The sequence below is a fragment of the Puma concolor genome, chromosome B3 (genome assembly GCF_028749965.1).
Source record: "Puma concolor isolate L17-30 chromosome B3, mPumCon1.1.hap2, whole genome shotgun sequence".
Classification (NCBI taxonomy): Eukaryota; Metazoa; Chordata; class Mammalia; order Carnivora; family Felidae; genus Puma; species Puma concolor.
In genome coordinates this window covers 95,366,085-95,384,392 of record NC_141672.1, presented here as the reverse complement: position 1 = coordinate 95,384,392, position 18,308 = coordinate 95,366,085, and the positions used below count along the sequence as shown (strand labels likewise).

At 39.7% G+C, this 18,308-nt stretch overlaps 1 protein-coding gene across 7 annotated transcripts in view; it reads left to right on the top strand.

Moving 5' to 3' along the window:
* Positions 1–11,598: 11,598 nt before the first annotated feature.
* The window catches only part of GABPB1 (GA binding protein transcription factor subunit beta 1), a 69,886-nt gene continuing 63,176 nt past the window's right edge, over positions 11,599–18,308 (top strand). For 5 of the 7 annotated variants that reach the window (XM_086710664.1, XM_086710663.1, XM_086710661.1 and 2 more), the window contains exon 1: positions 12,061–12,084. In XM_086710664.1, the coding sequence (XP_086566790.1) occupies positions 12,061–12,084 (24 nt within the window). Of the gene's footprint in view, positions 12,024–12,060; positions 12,085–12,954; positions 13,156–18,308 lie in introns of those variants that run through there. The other 2 variants (XM_025919818.2, XM_086710662.1) reach the window with 2 other exon arrangements.

Genomic DNA, 18,308 nt, shown 5'->3' with positions numbered 1-18,308 from the left:
AACTAGAAGTTTGTGCCCTTTGACAACCTTCCCCCATTCTCCTGCTTTCTCCCCACCTCAACCCTGGCAACCATAAATCTGTTTCTATACGGTTGATGAAAAAAAAAATCTTTTCTTCTTTTAAGTAGGCTCCACACCCAATGTGGGGCTCAAACTCACGACCCTAAGATCAAGAGTCACATGCTGTATTGACTGAGCCATCCAACCGCTCCTGAGGTTGTTTTTTTTAGATTTGGTATATGTGAGGTCATACAGTATTTGCTTTTTTCTGAGTTATTTTACTTAGTGTAATGTCCTCAAGGTTAGCATAAAGCCATCAAGGTTGAGCTCTTAATTTATGTTCTGAAAGTAAGATGAGAGGACCAGTTCTGTATCTTGAATAGTAACCAACACAAATACACGTAATAATGGTCAAAAGAATTCTTGGAGAACCAAAGCTTGGTGAGTTAGGTCTAGAATTTTATCAATTCAGTTTTCATGGTTTCCTTAAGGTATAGTACACCTTTAACTCTTGTCTTGGGACCGTAGTTGACTTAACAGGAGAGGACAACGAGACCTCCAAAATCTTTCACATTTTCACACGTGAGTTTGTTTACCTGTTGTGCCAGGCTTTCACTCCTGAAAGAAAAAACAGCATGGAAGAAAGGGTAGTCGGTCAAGTCTGAAAAGCAGTATGGCATAGTAGAAATAAAACATGGATCTTGGGAGGTAGACCAACTGGGGAAAAAAATCTGAATTCTATTTTCTATCTGTGTATCACTTATCTAGAGTCTGTATTTTCTCCTTTGTAAAATGGGGCTAGCACCTACTTTTGCAGAGATTAAATGAGAAAATCTACTTGAATACATTTAATAGTTGCTAAATAAATGCATGGTAAATTTAGTTCAATGTGTACTAATGCCCAGCATTTTCATTTGTACGCTTGGTAAGACATTTAAGTTGAAAATTCTTTGTATGTTAATTTCAGCAGTTATCAGAATCACCCAGAATGGAAGGTAAGAAAATGAAAGCATAATTGTAGTCACTAGTTATACATAATCAAAAATTATTTTAACCTTTTAGTATAGAACATATAAAGAAAAAAAATATATAAAGAACCCTCACATATCCATCATCCAGCTTCTTAATTATCATCCTGTTTCCTTGGTATTGCCAAAAATTTATACCCTGTTGCCACTCCAGATTATTTTGAAACAAATCCTAGATAAAATATCATTTCCTCTTCAATTTCAACAGCTCTCTAAAAGATTCTTGTTTAGGGGCACCTGGGTGGCTCAGTCAGTTGTGTCTGACTTTTGGCTTCACGAGTTCAAGCCCCGCGTAGAGCTCTCTGCTGTCAGCACAGAGCCCGCTTCAGATTTCAGTCCCAATCTCTCTCTGCCCCTCCCCTGCTCACACTCTCTCAAAAATTAACATTAAAACTTTTTAAAAAGAGATTGTTTAAAAAACTTAATCATAACAAAACATTGTAACTCAACAAAAGTAGTATGATTCCTTGGTACCATCAAATATCCAATCACCAGTGTGCAACACACATAGCCCATTTAGTTAATGAATTTATAACTGCATTTATATCTCTTTTTTTTTATGTTTATTTATTTTGAGAGAAAGAGAGTGGGAGCACAGGAGAGACAGAGAGAGAATCCTAAGCAGGCTCCATGCTCAGCATGGAGCCTGATGTGGGGCTTGATCTCACAACCAAGATCATGACCTGAGTAGAAATCAGGAGTCTCAGGCTTAACCAACCACCCATGCACTCCTATAGCTCAATTGAAGAAAGAGAAAGACTCCAAATTCCAAGCCATTCCTGAGATGCAAATTAAAATTTAGGGGTATTAAATTGAAAGACCTCCCAATAGTCACTTGCCATGCGTGAAGATGTAGTCATTTCCAAATTGTGCAGGAAACACAAACAATGCGTTGGTTGTAGTTAATGTGAAGAAAGACACTATTAATAGTTATGACAACTTGTTTTAATGGACCTTTATGAATCTGTGGAAAACCAGAAATACATGGTCTTACTCAAGTCAAGCTGCCATAACAAAGTACTCTAGGCTGGGTGGTTTAAACAGCAGAAATTTGTTCCTCACAGTTCTAGAAGTCCAAGATCAAGGTGCTGGCTAATTTGGTGAGAGTTCTCTTCCTGGCTTGCAGATGGCTTCCTCATTGTGTCCTCACATGGCCTTTCCTCTTGCCCAAGCTGAGAGATCTCTCTTGCTCTTCTTCCTCTTCTTATAAGGTTACTACTAATCCCATCATGAGAACTCCACTCTCAGGATCGAACTGAACCCTAATTACCTCCCAAAGGCATAATCTCCAAATACTATCACATTAGGGGTTAGAGGTCATGGATTTTGGGGGGACACATTCAGTCCATAACACACCTACACATTTATAAAATGACTACCAAATTTAAGTCAGTAAGCTAGAATGCCACATCTAACTCCTTTTCTCTCCCTAAATTATTCTGGCTCTAAGAAACTGAGATCATCATTCCTGGAAATTTTTCTTTCTGCCCTAATATAATCCCCAGTGCAGGTGGAACCCAGAGCCTAATATCCCTACTTTCTCTCTCCATGTGCCACCTCAGTACCAAGGCAAAATTAAGTAAAAGTCCTTTTTTAGCTCCTATCAGGGGAATTTTTTCATGAAATGAACAATTTTTCCTCTCTTCCTAGGTTCTCTGTAATTCAAACAAAAGCTGAAGGATCTTTTTAAATCCTGCTAAGCTTGCAAATTTGCCAAAAAAAAAAAAAAAAAAAAAAAAAGTGTAGATGGGGCTGCTTGTAGTCATCCTTGGCCCTTCTCCAGGTTTGCTGGCTGCTATGACTGCATAAGCAACCATGTTTTTACTAGCTGTGGGTGTAGCTGCAGGAGCTGCAGCAAAGAATTTCTGTATCCTAAAGAAATTCTGAAAATCAAACCCCATTTCTCTCAATTTAACCAAATGATTTTGTTGTTGATCCTGAAAATATTAGGTAGGACTTGAAATAATCTGTCCTTCAAAAGTTGGCAGGGAAAAATCCAAAACTTTGCTCCCACTCTAATCTATTGACAATGCTGTGGAGAAACATCCGGTACATGGAGGACAACATGGCTGAACCTATCAAAATTAAAAATACATATATGCCCTTTTGCAAAGCAATTCCTCTGAGAACGTAGATGAGATGTACTTAAATATACAAGAAGGTATGTGTACAAAGATATTCGTCCAAGCATTAATTAGAATATAACAATTTAGAAACTCTATGTCTCTCAATTGGATGATGACTGGTTAAATAATCTGCAGAGGTAAGAAAAATATGTATCTTATGCATTCATATGAAAAAGTCAGATGTCTTAAGTGCAAAGTGTAGAAAAATATATATGGCAGCCTCCCTTTTACATAAAAATTGGGAATAATATTCTTTCTTACATGTATAGGCATGAAGAAATTCTGGAAAAATAAAAAAAGTAAGAGCAGAGGTTATTCTGAGGGTGGGAACTGTATGAATGAAAGACAGTGAAGATGTTTAAAAAGTATTCTGCACCAGTGGATGGATTCCAATAATTTTTAAAATCATTTGAAACCATAACCAACAATTATTAAATGCCCACTGCCTTAAAATATAGTGAGAAAATAAGGTTTCCCAAATGTAAAATATATAAAATATAAAGTTGAGTGAAGTGGCTGCTCCTAACCTGTTCCTGGAAATCAAAGTTCTTGGTGCTTCTGGGGAATGCTGAGATCATTGATTTTACCAAAGGATGTGACTTACTTACTGGAGGTCTTGTCTACAACTCAGAAACGGGTTAGATAAAGACAGAAGACCTCATGCTTCTGCAATCAATTTAAAATTCTTCGGTAGTCTGCCAAAAATGCACATTATTCTTCTGTAAATCTAAAAACGTGCAGGGAGAAACCAGTAATTGTATTGTGGTAGAACATCTTTCTCTTACTTTTCTCTAATGTTAAAATGCTACCCTAAGAGTAAACCTAGTAGGGGAAAGCCTTCCTTATTGATTATAGATTACTCAATTTTGAGTAGATACTGCTGCTTTCCAAAAGACATGTGTTCACCACCAGTCCTAATTATCTTTCATTCCAAGTTTTAGTGACCTTGGCTTACAAAGCCATCTTGATCTTTTCCCTAAGAATTTCAGGTGACCAAAATGCACAATACCAGTGAACACTATTAAATAACATCCCAATGTTTCCCAATGTGAATTACCCATACCACAAGCGATACTCATGGTTCTAGGTAGTATGCGAACAAAGCAGCAAACGTCATACCATATAGTGAGTTATTATTGTTTCTTGTTCAAGCACTTGGCTGGAAAGAGTGTTTAGCTAGGTCTTAATAATTGGCTTTGTTTTCATTATACTAATTTTTAGATATATTATTTCTCTTTTAGAGAGAGGGTGCAAGTGAGCGAGGGCAGAGAGAGAGGAAGAAAGAGAAATGGGGCTCACCCTAAGCAGTGCTCTTGTTCACCTCATGTGGGACTCGAACTCATGAACCATGAGATCATGACCTGAGCTGAAGTCAGATTCTTAACTGACTGAGCCACACAGGTACCCTAGACATTTTTTCTTATTGCCAGAGATCTGGGGCACAAATGATTGTCTGGATTATCCACGCTCATTGAAGCACAACAAACAAGTGCAGGTGCTGTTACATAGGTTTCAGGTCACAAATCACAAAAATCCAAATGTCTTTTCTCAGGGCCTCACTTTCCTTGACTCAAATTCACCCCATGGGCTTCCTAAAACACTTAGCTATCCAGGAATTGTATAGTGCACCATATAAACTGGAGTCAAACTGGTTCTCAATGCTACTTATTTTTGCTGTGAGTCCATAGTCAATCTACCAAATAAGGACAAATTGGCTACCTTGGAATCTGAGAGGAATAAATGATAACACACGTAGAGCAAACGGTATGCAGGTTAAATGCTGATTTCCTTTCCTCTTTACTTCTCTTTTTTCTATATTGTCTCCAAATGATCTCATTCACTCCCATAGCTTCAATTACTACCTTGATGTGAATAACTTCTAATTTTCTGCCAGCAATACTGAATTTGTTTTCAGAGTACAAAACCCAAAGTTAGGAGATACGCCCAGGTCACATGACTAGAGTGGTTAGAGTCTAGGTTAGAAACCAGTTAAGACTTGAACTTGGGGCTCCTCACTCCAACTGCCATGGTCTTTCACCTTCCCATATTGCCTCAAGTTCTGCGGTAGGTTTTGCATCTGCCTCTCTGTTTTTGTTTTTTTTTTAAACCACTGCCTCTCCCATAATTCAGGCCTAACTTATCTTTCACGTTTATAATGTACAGATGAAAAGACTGGCTCAGTCAGTGAAGTGATAGTTGGTAATGTGTATCTCAGAATTGCCCACAAAAGTTTTTTTCCCTACTTGTTAATTCCAACAAAATTAAAAAAAAATTTTTTTTAATGTTTATTTTTGAGAGACAGAGAGGGAGTGTGAGCAGGGGAGGGGCAGAGAGACAGAAAGGGGGACACATCTAAAGCAGGCTCTAGGCTCTGCACGGTCAGCACAGAGCCCAATGTGGGACTCGAACTCACTAACTGTTAGATCATGATCTGAGCTGAAGTCAGACGTTCAACCGACTGAGCCACCCAAGCACTCCTCCCAACAAATTTTTTAAAACCATGATATATAAATATATATATATATATACACACACACACATATATATGTATATATATATACATATATACACACATACATGTGTATATATATATGTGTGTGTGTATATATATATACACATATATATACATAAAATACACATATTGAGAAGTCACCAACCCCCGAACCTACAGCACAACGAATCACAAAGTGAATATCCACGTAACCAGCACTTAGGTCAAGAAACCAAATGTTGCCAGCACCCCAGAAGCTCCCTTGTGCCCTCCTCCCAAATATTACTGCCTTACCCAAAGCATACTATTTCCTTTCTTTTTATAGTTTTTACTACCTAAACATAAATCCTTTTTTTTTTTTTTTTTTTTTAAATTTTTTTTTTTTTCAACGTTTATTTATTTTTGGGACAGAGAGGGACAGAGCATGAACGGAGGAGGGGCAGAGAGAGAGGGAGACACAGAAGCGTAAACAGGCTCCAGGCTCTGAGCCATCAGCCCAGAGCCCAGACGCGGGGCTCGAACTCACGGACCGCGAGATCGTGACCTGGCTGAAGTCGGACGCTTAACCGACTGCGCCACCCAGGCGCCCCTAAACATAAATCCTTAAATCTAGTTTGGTTTTGTCTAGTTTTTGAACTTTCCAAAGTGGCTATATCAGTATACATTCCAACTAGCAATGTACAGTTTCAGTTGTTCCAATTCTTGGCCACATTTGGCATTTACTGTAGTGTCTATCGTAGCCATTATTGTGAATGTGCAGCAGTATTTCATTGTGTTTTTAATTTGCATTTCCCTGATTGTAAAAGTTGGGTGCCTTTACATGTTTACTGGCCATTTAGATACCCTCTTTGGTAAACTGTTCAAGTCTTTTACCCCCTTTACTATTGGGTTGTCTTTTTTTTTTTATTATTAATTTTGAGAGAGAGTGAGCACAAGCAGGGGAGAGGGGCAAAAGGAGAGAATCTCAAGCAGGCTCCATGCTGTCAGTGTAGAACCCGATGCAGGCCTCGATCTCACAAACCATGAGATTCTGACCTGAGCCAAAATCAAGAGTTGGACGCTTAACTGATGGAGCCATCCAGGTGCCCTGGGCTGTCTTTTTTTTTTTATTGATTTGTGGAAAACTATAAATTCTAAATAGGAGCAGACACTTTTCTACTGTTGAACGCATTTGTCTGGTGGCATTAGAATACCACCAACTCCCCTTATTCTGGCCCAAATTCACTAATGAACTCTCTCGGAGGTAATGTAGTCAACTTCATGTACTATCGCTAAAACAAAACAGAATCATTTTGTGCTAGGGAATTTGCTAGAAACAATGGTTTTGAAATGAGACCTGTATTGGAATCCTGCCTAACATTTATCAGCTTTGTGACTTTAGGCAAGTTATTTAGACTATTTTGGCCTCTGTTACCTTACTGGAAAAATGGGGTTAATAATATCTATTTTTTTTAGTGTTGTTGTGAGGGTTAAACGTGACACAAGATCTATAACCAATTTTGCACAGTGGCTGGCAAACAGTAACATTTAATAAGTGGTAGCTATTATAAATTTGGGTTATTTCTTTGTAGCCTTACATTTCTCTATGGAGGGAGAAAATGAGCAGATAGATGTCCATTCCTTTCTTAGCTGCTATAGTTCTCACTATAAAGTTAAAAAAAAAAAAAGCATTTGTTTTAGTTAATCTGGGAATTTGGTTCTTGTGACTCTGTCTCAGTACCTCTAGAGCAGGGCTTCACAAATTACCTGTGGTGCAGTGAAGATTAGGTAACTGTTGCACAACAAACTGAGGGACCATAAGAAGAAAAAATATGGGTAATCAAATTTGTGAATTTATATTAAACCTGGTCAACCAGGAGATGCAGAGGCTGATGGTGATGGCCCTGGAGCATGCTCAGGAGGCAGATGGTGCAGAAGGAGAGTCTCCTTATCACCCTGTTCATATAGAAAAATGCCTAACAGTTGAAGTCATTCTGAAAACCCAATGAATCAAAGAGGTCTGCAAACAACAAACAGTACAGTGGGGGAGCATAACTATGTAGACAAGGGCCAAGTGACATGTGATCAGGTCAGTGTGCTTAAATCGGTGATTCAGAAGTGTGAAGATATGAAATAAAAAGAAAGGAGTTGGCTTTCACTGACACCTAGAAAAAAAGGCATTATTTAACAGTAACATAAGAGAAAAAAAGATGATCTTAATGGCATAGAGGACACACAGTTTGCATATCTGGGGGGAAAAAAACAAACCCAAAACCTCTCATCATCAAAAAAAAAATTTCTCTCTGGTGAAAGATCATAGGTACCTCTATTAAATATGAATTACTAGAAAAAGCTATTTAAACAAAGACATATAAAACAATACAGATCCACAGACATAAAACTAGTCTTCAATTACTGTAAGTTTCCAAATTCTTATTCACTTTGTGTAAATGCCTTGTCTAGGAACAATAGCAAAGGGTTTGCAGACTGGCATTACCCTGTGGACCATACTTTGGTAGCACTACTCTGGAGCACTGACAAAAATCATACTTCTGAATCTGAAGGGCTGAGGTTAGAGCCTGGAAAGTGGGACTGAACTGAAGTTGCTCTTGTTCCTGAGTCACCAGCTAGACACCTACTGTTTTTTTTTTTTTCTTTTTTAAAGTTTATTTATTTATTTTGAGAGAGACCAAGACAGCACGAGTCAGAGACGGGCAGAGAGAGAGAGGGAGGGAAAATCTCAAGTAGGCTCTGCACTGTAAAGCCTCATGTGGGGCTTAAACCCAGGAAACCCTGAGATCACCACCTGAACCAAAACCAACTTTTGGGCGCTTAACTGACTGAGCCACACAGGCGCCCCCTACTGTTTTTTTATAGCCTTAAGTACAACATTGAGTCACTCTAGCTCAAAAACCGTCTATTATTCCCCTTGTATCTAAGATAAAATCCCTATCCTTTAACATGGTATCCAAGGCCTTCCAGGCTGGTTCCACACAACTTTTTTACTCTGATTTTCCACTAGACTGCACTGTCCAATATAGTAGCTACTAGCCATGTGGCTATTGAGCACTTAAAATGTGACTAATTTAGGAATTATAATTTTAATCTTTAATTTAAAATTAAATAACAAATGATACATAATTCAAATACTGCAAAACTTTTAAGTATGTTCAGAATGATTGGGCATGTTAATCTACTTTTTCAACTGTAAATTTTATGGAATCAAGTATTGAGGTATGTTTAAATATAAAATACACACCAGATTTTGAACACATACTTAGTAATGAGAAAAAGACTGCAAAACATTTAAAAACATTTAATATTTTTAAATATTGATCACATATGAAATGATACTATTTTGACTATACTGGATTAAAATTAAATTAAAATTAACTGCAATGGTTTCTTTTTTAATGTGTCTGGCTACTATAAACTTACATATGTGGTTTGTTTTATATTTATATTGGACAGCGCTAGCCTAGATAATCATGCCCAAACCTAAGAATAACTCTGGATTCTTCCCGTTCCCTCACTCATGTCAACTCATTAGCAATACAGGTCAGGTCTAATCACCAAATATATCTTCAAATTATCCACCTTTTCTCTATTGCTACCAACCATGTTACTCCTTTCCTAAAACCCTTTGATACCTTCTACCACACTTAAACTTACCAAGGCAGCCAACTACTTCTACCATTCTTGCTTTCTAAACTTGTTACATTGACCTCCTTGCTATGCACAACAAACTCTTTCTCACCTTAGGATTTTGCTCTGCTATTCCCTTTGGCCTCAAATACTGCCCTTATTCCCATTTAGGTCTTAGCTCAGAGAATACCTTCTCTTGATCAACCAAGAAGCTTTATCTTGATCAACCTCCAAAATTTTGCCTGTTCTCTCCCCTAGAGAAACACTTTATTCAAATACCCTTTTATTTTCTTAATGGAGCATATTATAAGATACTATCTTTCCTTTTGTAAAACTTACTTATGGTCTGTTCCTTGCACTAGCAACAGGAGCAGGAACCTTGTTGGTTTTGTTGCTGCTTAATCTATTCCAGTATTTACAACAGTGCCAGTTACAGAAGGGTGCTCATGAAACAACTTCAGTGAATATCTAATTGCCTGCCAGACATCTCTGCTTGGCTGTCTCACAAACACTTCAAATTCAACCAGGTCAAAACAGAACCTTATAACATGTTACTCTTCTTCCCTGTTTCTAATCTCAGTGAAGACAGGACCATCTTTCCAACTGCTCCCCCAACACACCTGGGAGTCATCTTTGACATCTCCCTCTGTCATTCCCTTACCCGCTCAACCAAATCACCAAACTCTCAATAACTACTTTGGCCACACTCTTTACACTAGTTGTCACTATCTCCGTCCAAGGCATTACTCTCTCACATATTACTGTTTTTTCCAAACTGTTTTCCATGCCTCTGAGTTTTGCAGAAGTCTGATCTGCCTACCATGCAAATCCATTTCTATGACACTTAACGGGTTCCTCTTTGCTCTCAAAAGCTAATCTCTGCACATACCACTCAAGGTCTTCACGATTAAACGTCTTCAAGAACATCTCTAGGCACTCCTAAAACAGCATTATCTTCTTTACTCAACACTCTCTTCAAAGTTTGTCTCCCAACTTTGCATGCATTGCATCCTCTGCCTGGAAGACTCTTCCCCAATTCCTTATTAAAGCTAATTGCTTCCCCAGTCCTCCCTCCCATGTGAGTAAAGGATTTCTCCTGTATGGGATTTCGCAGTATTCAGCAGTTTACCCTGATTTACTACTGATGTTTCCTATTTACTTGTCTGCGCTCTATGGCAGATCAAGGAGGGCAAGGATTCCGTAACAATCATTAGTTCAACGTTTACTCCAATCAACTCAATGTTAAAGCATATGATATCAAAAACTTGACAAGTTTTTATCAACTGAAGCCTTGAAAACATTACATCAAAAGAAAACAATATGGCTCCTATGCCACTTTGCTTCTGTTTTAGGCAAAATGTTTTAATAAGTTAAAGACTTACAAGCCTTTACCACGTCAATATCACAAAAGGATAACTGGAGATAAATTACTTATCTGAAGTAATCACAAAATCAAAAAGTAATATGGATTTCATTCAAGCTTGTAAACTCTCCTAGACTGAACTCTTGGCGCTGTCTCAGATATTACCAACTCCTAAATATAGGAAGCCAAAATTTGCACGTTAGCAACTTGGGAAAGCCACGTAGGAAAGTCATTCTTAAGCTTATCTGTTAAAAACATACCGGTGTGTTGGATTTCTTAGCAAATCATCACAAGTAAATTAATTTCCAAAGACTTTTACTTTGTAAATTACCACCTCCAAATAAACTTTTGCTACTTTCTTAATAAAATACAACACAACAAAAATCTTGACATTCCAGCCACGGAAACACAGACCTCTACCTCCGAGGTGACAGTAATCCAAGGAAAATTAGCAAGCAATTATTTTAGGGTCGCTTAAGTACGAGACGCCTGTGACACCACCGGTATGTTAAACAAACAAACAAAAAAAGGCTATAGAAATAAGTACGTCTTCGTCATGAACCTGACTGCTCAATTTATGGAAGTGGAGAAGGACCATCCTTCGTTCCTCCTCTTGTACCTCAACCGCTACTCCTGTCCCAATCTGGCTAATTGAATCTGGGGCCACTTTAAGTTAAATCCTAGCCTGCTGGCTGCTCTTCCGTCTCCCAGGACTCTGCTAGGCGACTCTGGTTAACCTCGGAGTGGGGATTCCCCGTCTCGGCGGTCTTGTCAGAGAGAAAAGAAGGTAGGAACACGCACTTTAGTATCCCAACCGCCAGCCCCCGCAGAAAGAGGCGGGAAGACTCGGCCACCAGCCGGACTGCTCCACCGCGCACATGGCCGGCCGCAGCTCCCACCCCCGTGCCGCGCAGGCGCCGGGCGAGCCGGGACTTGCGGTCGCCGAGAGCGGATCATTCCGCCGCTTTCTTTGTGTGGCTCAAGCTCTACAAATTGCATATTTCCCTCTCGACCGTTAAAAAGAAAAATCAGATCTGTCGTCCCTTTCCTCCTGCTAGAATGGGGTCAGGGAGTGAGTGGGGGAGCGATCTGCGACCGAAGGCAGGGGCGGAAAGGCTCAGGCTAGGGCTTGACAAGGGCCGGGTCCGGGAGGGATGCTGGGAGCTTTGACTCACTCGCACACCATGTGTCCCTCCGCGCGCAGCACGGGGGACTTTTCGGTGGGGATTTTGGGCGCCGACCAGACGCGGCATTTTCGGAAAATAGCGCCCTGTGCAGCTGAAGCGCTTTGTGTGTAGCGGGGCCGCGTCAGCCCGGCCGGGTACGAGGCGCCTCGGGTCCCCGCACCACCTCCTGCTGCTCCCCCGTCGCCGCTCCCGAAGCTTTTCCAGGTCAGTGCGGGTCTGTGTAGGGCCCTGTTACCACCGGATGTGGAAGTTGATCTCTTCGCTGGTAAAAAATAATTCCACTTCCCCCGGAACCCAGATCATCCCCGCGATTTCCTGTTTATTGCATTAAGGCGCCGGGTTTCCGGGGCTCCTGGCCCCGCTTATTCCGCGGGGGTCGGCGGGGTCGGCCTGGACGCCCGCTCCGCCCGCGCCGCAGCCGCGCTTTGTCCGCTGGCACCCCGCTTCTGGGAGGGGCGGGCAGACATGGTGGCGGCCGCCGCCCCCTCCTCGGCCCCGGCGCGCCGCGGCCTCACAGCCGGCCGGATCCCGGCCGGCGGCCCCGGGGCGGGGATGGGGTCGAGCCGGGGCGGCGGGGGCTCTGCGGGCGCCGGGAGGCGGGCGGTTGGCGGCAGAGGAAGGGAGGCAGGCTGGCGCGGCCCGGCCGGGCCTCGGCGCCCGCCGCTCCGGGAACTGCCGGCCTCTTTGTCTCGGCGGCCTGGCGGCCCCGCCAGCCTACCCGGAGCGAAGAAGGGGCGGCGGGGGCGGCCGGTCCGGGGCGCGGTGTGCTGCGGGGCCTGCGGGACCGGGAGGCGCTCGGGCCGCCGCGGGAGCGGCCGGCCCGGACAGGGTTAACCAGAGGGCCGGGCCCAGCCCGCGCGGGGACGATCGCGGCTACTGCCACGACCTCGGGGACTCAAGTCCCTGAGGGGACAAAGCCCGCGGTTCTGGATGCTCGAGACTTCTGCTCTTGGGACTTGGCCGCCGGGCGGGTGCACTGCTTCGGAAAAGAAGTTGAGAATTTTGCCAGGTCATTTCTGCCTGGACACAGTGAAATCAGTGTGTATTTAGTGTGCTTCGTTGAAGCTGTGCTGCCGTGTTGAATCAGCGTGCGTAGCCTCAGGGGTGCATCGTGAAAACTGAAACCGAAGGAATTATAGAGGCCTGCTTTGTGTGTGTTTCCCCACTTTAAGCTTGTTTTCTGTACACATACTCTTGTTTTAAACCTGATTGGACTGTGGCGAGCAGACGTCTGCTCAAAGGACGGGTAGCGACCACAGTACTTTTGAAGGGGGCTTGGTAATGTGGAAATATTTTAAGTACTCTCTCCGAAGACTGATTTGCTGTCTGGATTCAGGCAAGTTACTTTCTGAAGTACATTTTTTTCCCCCTGAAGTATAGTTTTTATCTGGAAAATGTTTTTGATGTAGTCCGTAAATAATCCTTGTAATTTTCCATTCCAGAATTAAAGATGCGCTGTAATTTATTATGCAGATGTTAGTAGTCTTAAATTCTTTTTGCAGATACTTTATTTCACTTGTAGACCCACCCAGCTTGGTTTAAATGTGTTCGCAGTGACCCATAACGTCAGCCTTGACACTTCCACTTTCAGAGTCAGACTTTGAATTTAAGGAAATTAAAGATGGCTTTATGCGTTTTAAAAATTCTGTCTTTTTAAGTATTTTCCCCAAAATAACAGCAATAAAATTCCATTACATGTTAACACAAGTCACATATTGGCAAGAGTTGACATTATTTTGCATTTCTGCAAGTCTTTTAAATGTCTGCTTTAATACAAGACAGCTAGATCTTTAAATCTGCATTCAGTCTGTTGTGGTATCACACCATGTAACTTCTGAAAACTCCCAGAACCCCACTGTATGCTTATGACTTTTTTTTTTAACTGAGAAATTTGTCATTTTTATCCTGTCACCATACATGTCAAATGAGTATATTAAACAAGATACATTTTAAAAATATGGTTAGGAAGATTGATTCCTATACTTTTGTCTTGGGTTCTAAGTTTTTTAATTTGGTATTTAGATATATAAACAGTATCAAGAGTAAAGTTTGCTTAATGTACATATCCTGGAGACTCAGGAAAATATTTTAAGTGACTAACCTTAATTTTTAGTTCCACATCTTAATCTATGGAAGTAAAATATGAATTCCATATTAGATGTATCTGTGAAAACTTGTGTGTAAATGTAATATTTGAAGAAGGGACACTGTCAAAGCACTGCAGGACCTCTCCATTTAAAAGGAATCCTGCAGTGAAACATTTGGTCAAACAATACTTTTGTGATGTAGATACATATATTTAGAGTTAAGTCTCCTAAGTTAGAGTTTGAGTTCTCTGTCTGTTTCTGTCAATCTGGGTGTTTTAGGTTGGGGGCCAGTTATGCTGTAAATGTGCGAAAATGTAAGGCCATACTTTGGTTTAATGGTTTTGAAATGAAGCTAAATTCATTTCCAGTTGTTTCTGTGAACTCTAGTTTGATTCTGTCAGGCTGTAGTTCTCTACTGTTCCATCAACAGGAAGCATCTGGTCATTCCTGACATAATTGTTTGAAAATGCCAGGTATATTTTTGATGTTTGCCATGCAAATGAAAATAAATATCAGATGGGATCTCCCCCTCACCCAGCATCTCTAAGATGTATTTATAATGGGCCTCATCTGTAGAATGGCCTTTTTTTTTTTTTTTTTTCTTCCTCCTCTTGAGTACCTCATAAGTTAGGGACAGGTAAGGCAAACAAATCACGAATTCAGAACTCATGAAATTTTGAATCATGAATTTATTTTGAGTGTGTATTTTTGAGGGTGCAGTGTCCCTTTGAAAGTAGCCTAAGTGTGGATGAATTCACTGATGGTCCATCTTCTCTCTGTCTTGTAAATATTTAAAAAAAAAAAAAAAAAAAAAGGGAAATGAAACGTTAAAGTTCAGGGTAACTTAGTTTTCTAGTATTTCTTTGGCCCCAGAGCTTTCCAACTAGTAGTCATTAATTTCTATAGCATTAACACGTCTATCTTGGTATTAGACTTAACTTTTTTGAAGGTGTTATTCCATCATGCTCTCCAGAAGGTCTGTGTACTAGTATTAAGGCCTGTATGTTTTCCCACCTTGTTCATAACAGTGTTTTGCACAGAGTAGATGTGTTGTTGCAATCAGCTGTCAGTTCAGTTGTTTATGGGCTAGTATACTTGAATTTAGACTTAAGTATGTCCATGATGGAAGTGTAGAGGCTAAAGCTTGAAATGATTTCTCCACTGAAGGTGAATCCATATGCAGTCATTGATACATTTAGAAATAGGAGTCTAAAACTCTTTGTCCTGGTTCTCTTAATCTTTTAATGGGAATAATTGGAAAGGCTGGCAGTTAGAGCCCAAGGTGCTAGTGCACAAATAGAGAATGTGGAAAAGAGTCAGATAATTTTAACTGTATGTTTACCGTGAGTCAACACTATGGTATAATATTTTTTAAAGTAAATGTCATTTTGGAGTTGGTAGAACAACGTAGAAAGAGCAGGTGTTATCTCTGCTTTACTTGTATTGGTTGTATTATACCTGGGATATTGTGTCGGTTTTTCAGGTAGAATACTGTCACAATACGCATGGCCCTTGCATCAGTTCTCAGACTTCATATACAATCACCTGGAGAGCAGAAACATGGAGGCCGAAGCCTAAGTAGGATAGGACCTGGGCCACTGTATTTTTTTTCAAGTTCCCCAGGTGGTAGACACTCAAGTTTATAAACCAGTGAGCTATACAGCATATCCAGAGGACCTTGATCATGGAGGAAATGGACATGAGGAAAGGAGAAAAGGCTGAAAAATGCCCTGTTTGGCTCAAAGAAGAGAAAGAAGCTCATCTAAGAAATGATAGCTATCTGTAAATACTTAAAGGTCTATCACACAGAAAGATCAGATTTGATCTGCGTAGAAAGAACTAGGATCAGTGAGTAGTAGGAGGAGGCAGGTTTCAACATTCTTTCAAGAGAAATTTCCATGAAACAGTAAAAATATAATGGGTTGGTTTGGGTGGTAGGCTCTCTACTTTCACTGATGATGTACAGTTAGGGATTCTAGGGTGGAGGAATTAATATGCTGAATGAGGATTTGGGCTAGGCGTCCTAAAGTTTCCTACAAAATTTTGAGTTTTTATGATAACAGGTCTAGGTTTGCGGTACAGAAGTAGAAGAGCGAAAACTAATTGAGTGAAACAGCTGTTAACTGGATCACAGTTTTCGCCTTCTTGGATGAAGAGAAATGAGTATTAAGTGAGAGAGCTATTTGATGAGGGCTTTAAACCCAGCTGTAATTTGGCAGACTCAAAGCCTTAAGAATGGTCATACCTTCTGACATGGGAATTTTCATTTAAGGGAATTTTTCTTGATGTAATAAGAATAAGGGTGTGTGCAAAGATTTAGCTCTGAGCATACTAATTGCAGCACTGTTGATAGTAAAAGCTGTGTATTAACATTTGACCCCCCCGTCCCACATTAATTATACGAAGTAGAAAATACCTTCATTTTTCAGAAGAGAAAACAGGCATAGAGAGGTGAGGTAGCTTATCTAAAGGAGCAGAGTTAGTATGTGGTAGAGCCAGGACTTGGATCCAAGCAGTTTGATTCCAGAGTCAGTAACTCTTGATCACTGTACTGTAAAATTGTACACAACCTGAATGTTTAACAATGATTGTTAGGGTACATATTCACAGTGGGGTACTGCCTAGCTATTAAAATATGATGTTAGAAGAAGGTAAAGTCATGAAGAGATGTCTTGACATATGTTAAGTGAAAAAGTAGGTTTAAAAGCAATTCCATTTTGGTTAAAAAACAAATAATACACTTGATCCTTGAACAATAGGGCTTTGAACTACTTGGGTCCACTTATACACAGGTTTTTGTTTGTGTTGTACAGTACTGTACTGTATTTTCTCATGATTTTCTTAATTTCTTTCCTATAGCTTGCTTTACTGTAAGAATACAGTATATAACATATACAAAATACGTATATTGACTGTTTATGTTTTCCATAATTATGCTTCATGTCAGTAGTAGGCTATTAATAGTTTCTGGGGAGAGAAAAGTTATACTCAAGATTTTCAGCTGTGTGTGTGTATGGGGGGGGGGGGTTGTATGTGTGCCCCTAAGCCCTGCATTGTTCAAGGAAAAATGGTATTGACATCTGGAAGGGTATGTGCCAAATTGTAATTGATTTTTTCTGAGTGTAGTTTTAAAAGTGATTATTTTCTTTTTGTTTATTCAGGTTTTCTGATTACTAAAATGAATATATGTTTTTGTGTATTTCTTGTAGTGAAAAACATATTAAAATGTTGTATTTCAATAAAAAATTGAAGATGATTAGCATAAACTGAGGAGCTTGGGTTTTATACTGTGCAGTTTATGCAATTTGACTTAGGAATTGCACATAAATGGGACTTTGTAGGTTAATGAAGTCTTGTATTTTTTTAAGTTTGATTATTTACTATACTAATAGTAATACATTAATTGAATAGAGAAAACAATCACTGAATCCTACCATTCTATCATAATCAGTTCTCTATTTTGTATTTTCTCCCTCTTACGTGTAATATTTTAAATGTACTCATCCCAGTTTAGTCACTCTCTAGCTTTGTGACTTCAGACAATTTACTTAATCTCTTTGTGCCTCAGTTTGCCACTTTGTAAATCAGGGATAATTATAATACGTATGTCATGGTGGTTGGTAGGATTAAATGATTTACTGCATATAAAGTGATCAGAACAGTGTCTGACACATTTAATAGCTCAGCAAATGTTAGCCATTAGTATTATAGGATCATAGCCCACTAAAACCCTTGGGGTCTAATAGGTTTGGGAATTAAAAGAGTTTTTTGGATATAGGCAAGGTAATAATATAATCTTTCAACAGAGTCCAGTCCTCTTCAAACATATTACTATTTCTGTAGCGAGATGTATGAACATTTTTACCAAATGGGGTAAAGGCTATAAATAGCTTCATGTCAGTTCAGGTAAGGTTTTACCATCAAAAGAGTTTTTGTATTTTGGAATTGCAGTTAAGGAACCCGTAGAATATTTATTCAGTTTTGAGTCCTATTTTAATATTAAAACATACACCTTTTCATGTTATTATATAGCTTTATAATCCATGGTAATTTAAAAATTAAACAATTAAAAAGAAAACAAAATGTTCACTTTTATTTCCTTTGATGATAAAATATGCTAAACCTCCACCAATATCGTTGATTCTATTACATTGTGTAGAATCTTTTCTAGAAGAGACTAACGTCTAACCCAGTTACCTTTTTTCTGTTTTATACTTGAGGGATAAGACATTAATTTATTTTTCTATTTTATTTTGCTTTTTAATTCTAGTTAACATACAGTGTTATATTAGTTTCAGATGTACAATATAGTAATTTAATAGTAACATACCTCACCCTATGTTCATTACATCAAGTGTACTCTTTAATCTCCATCACCTATTTTACCCATCACCGCCCCCCC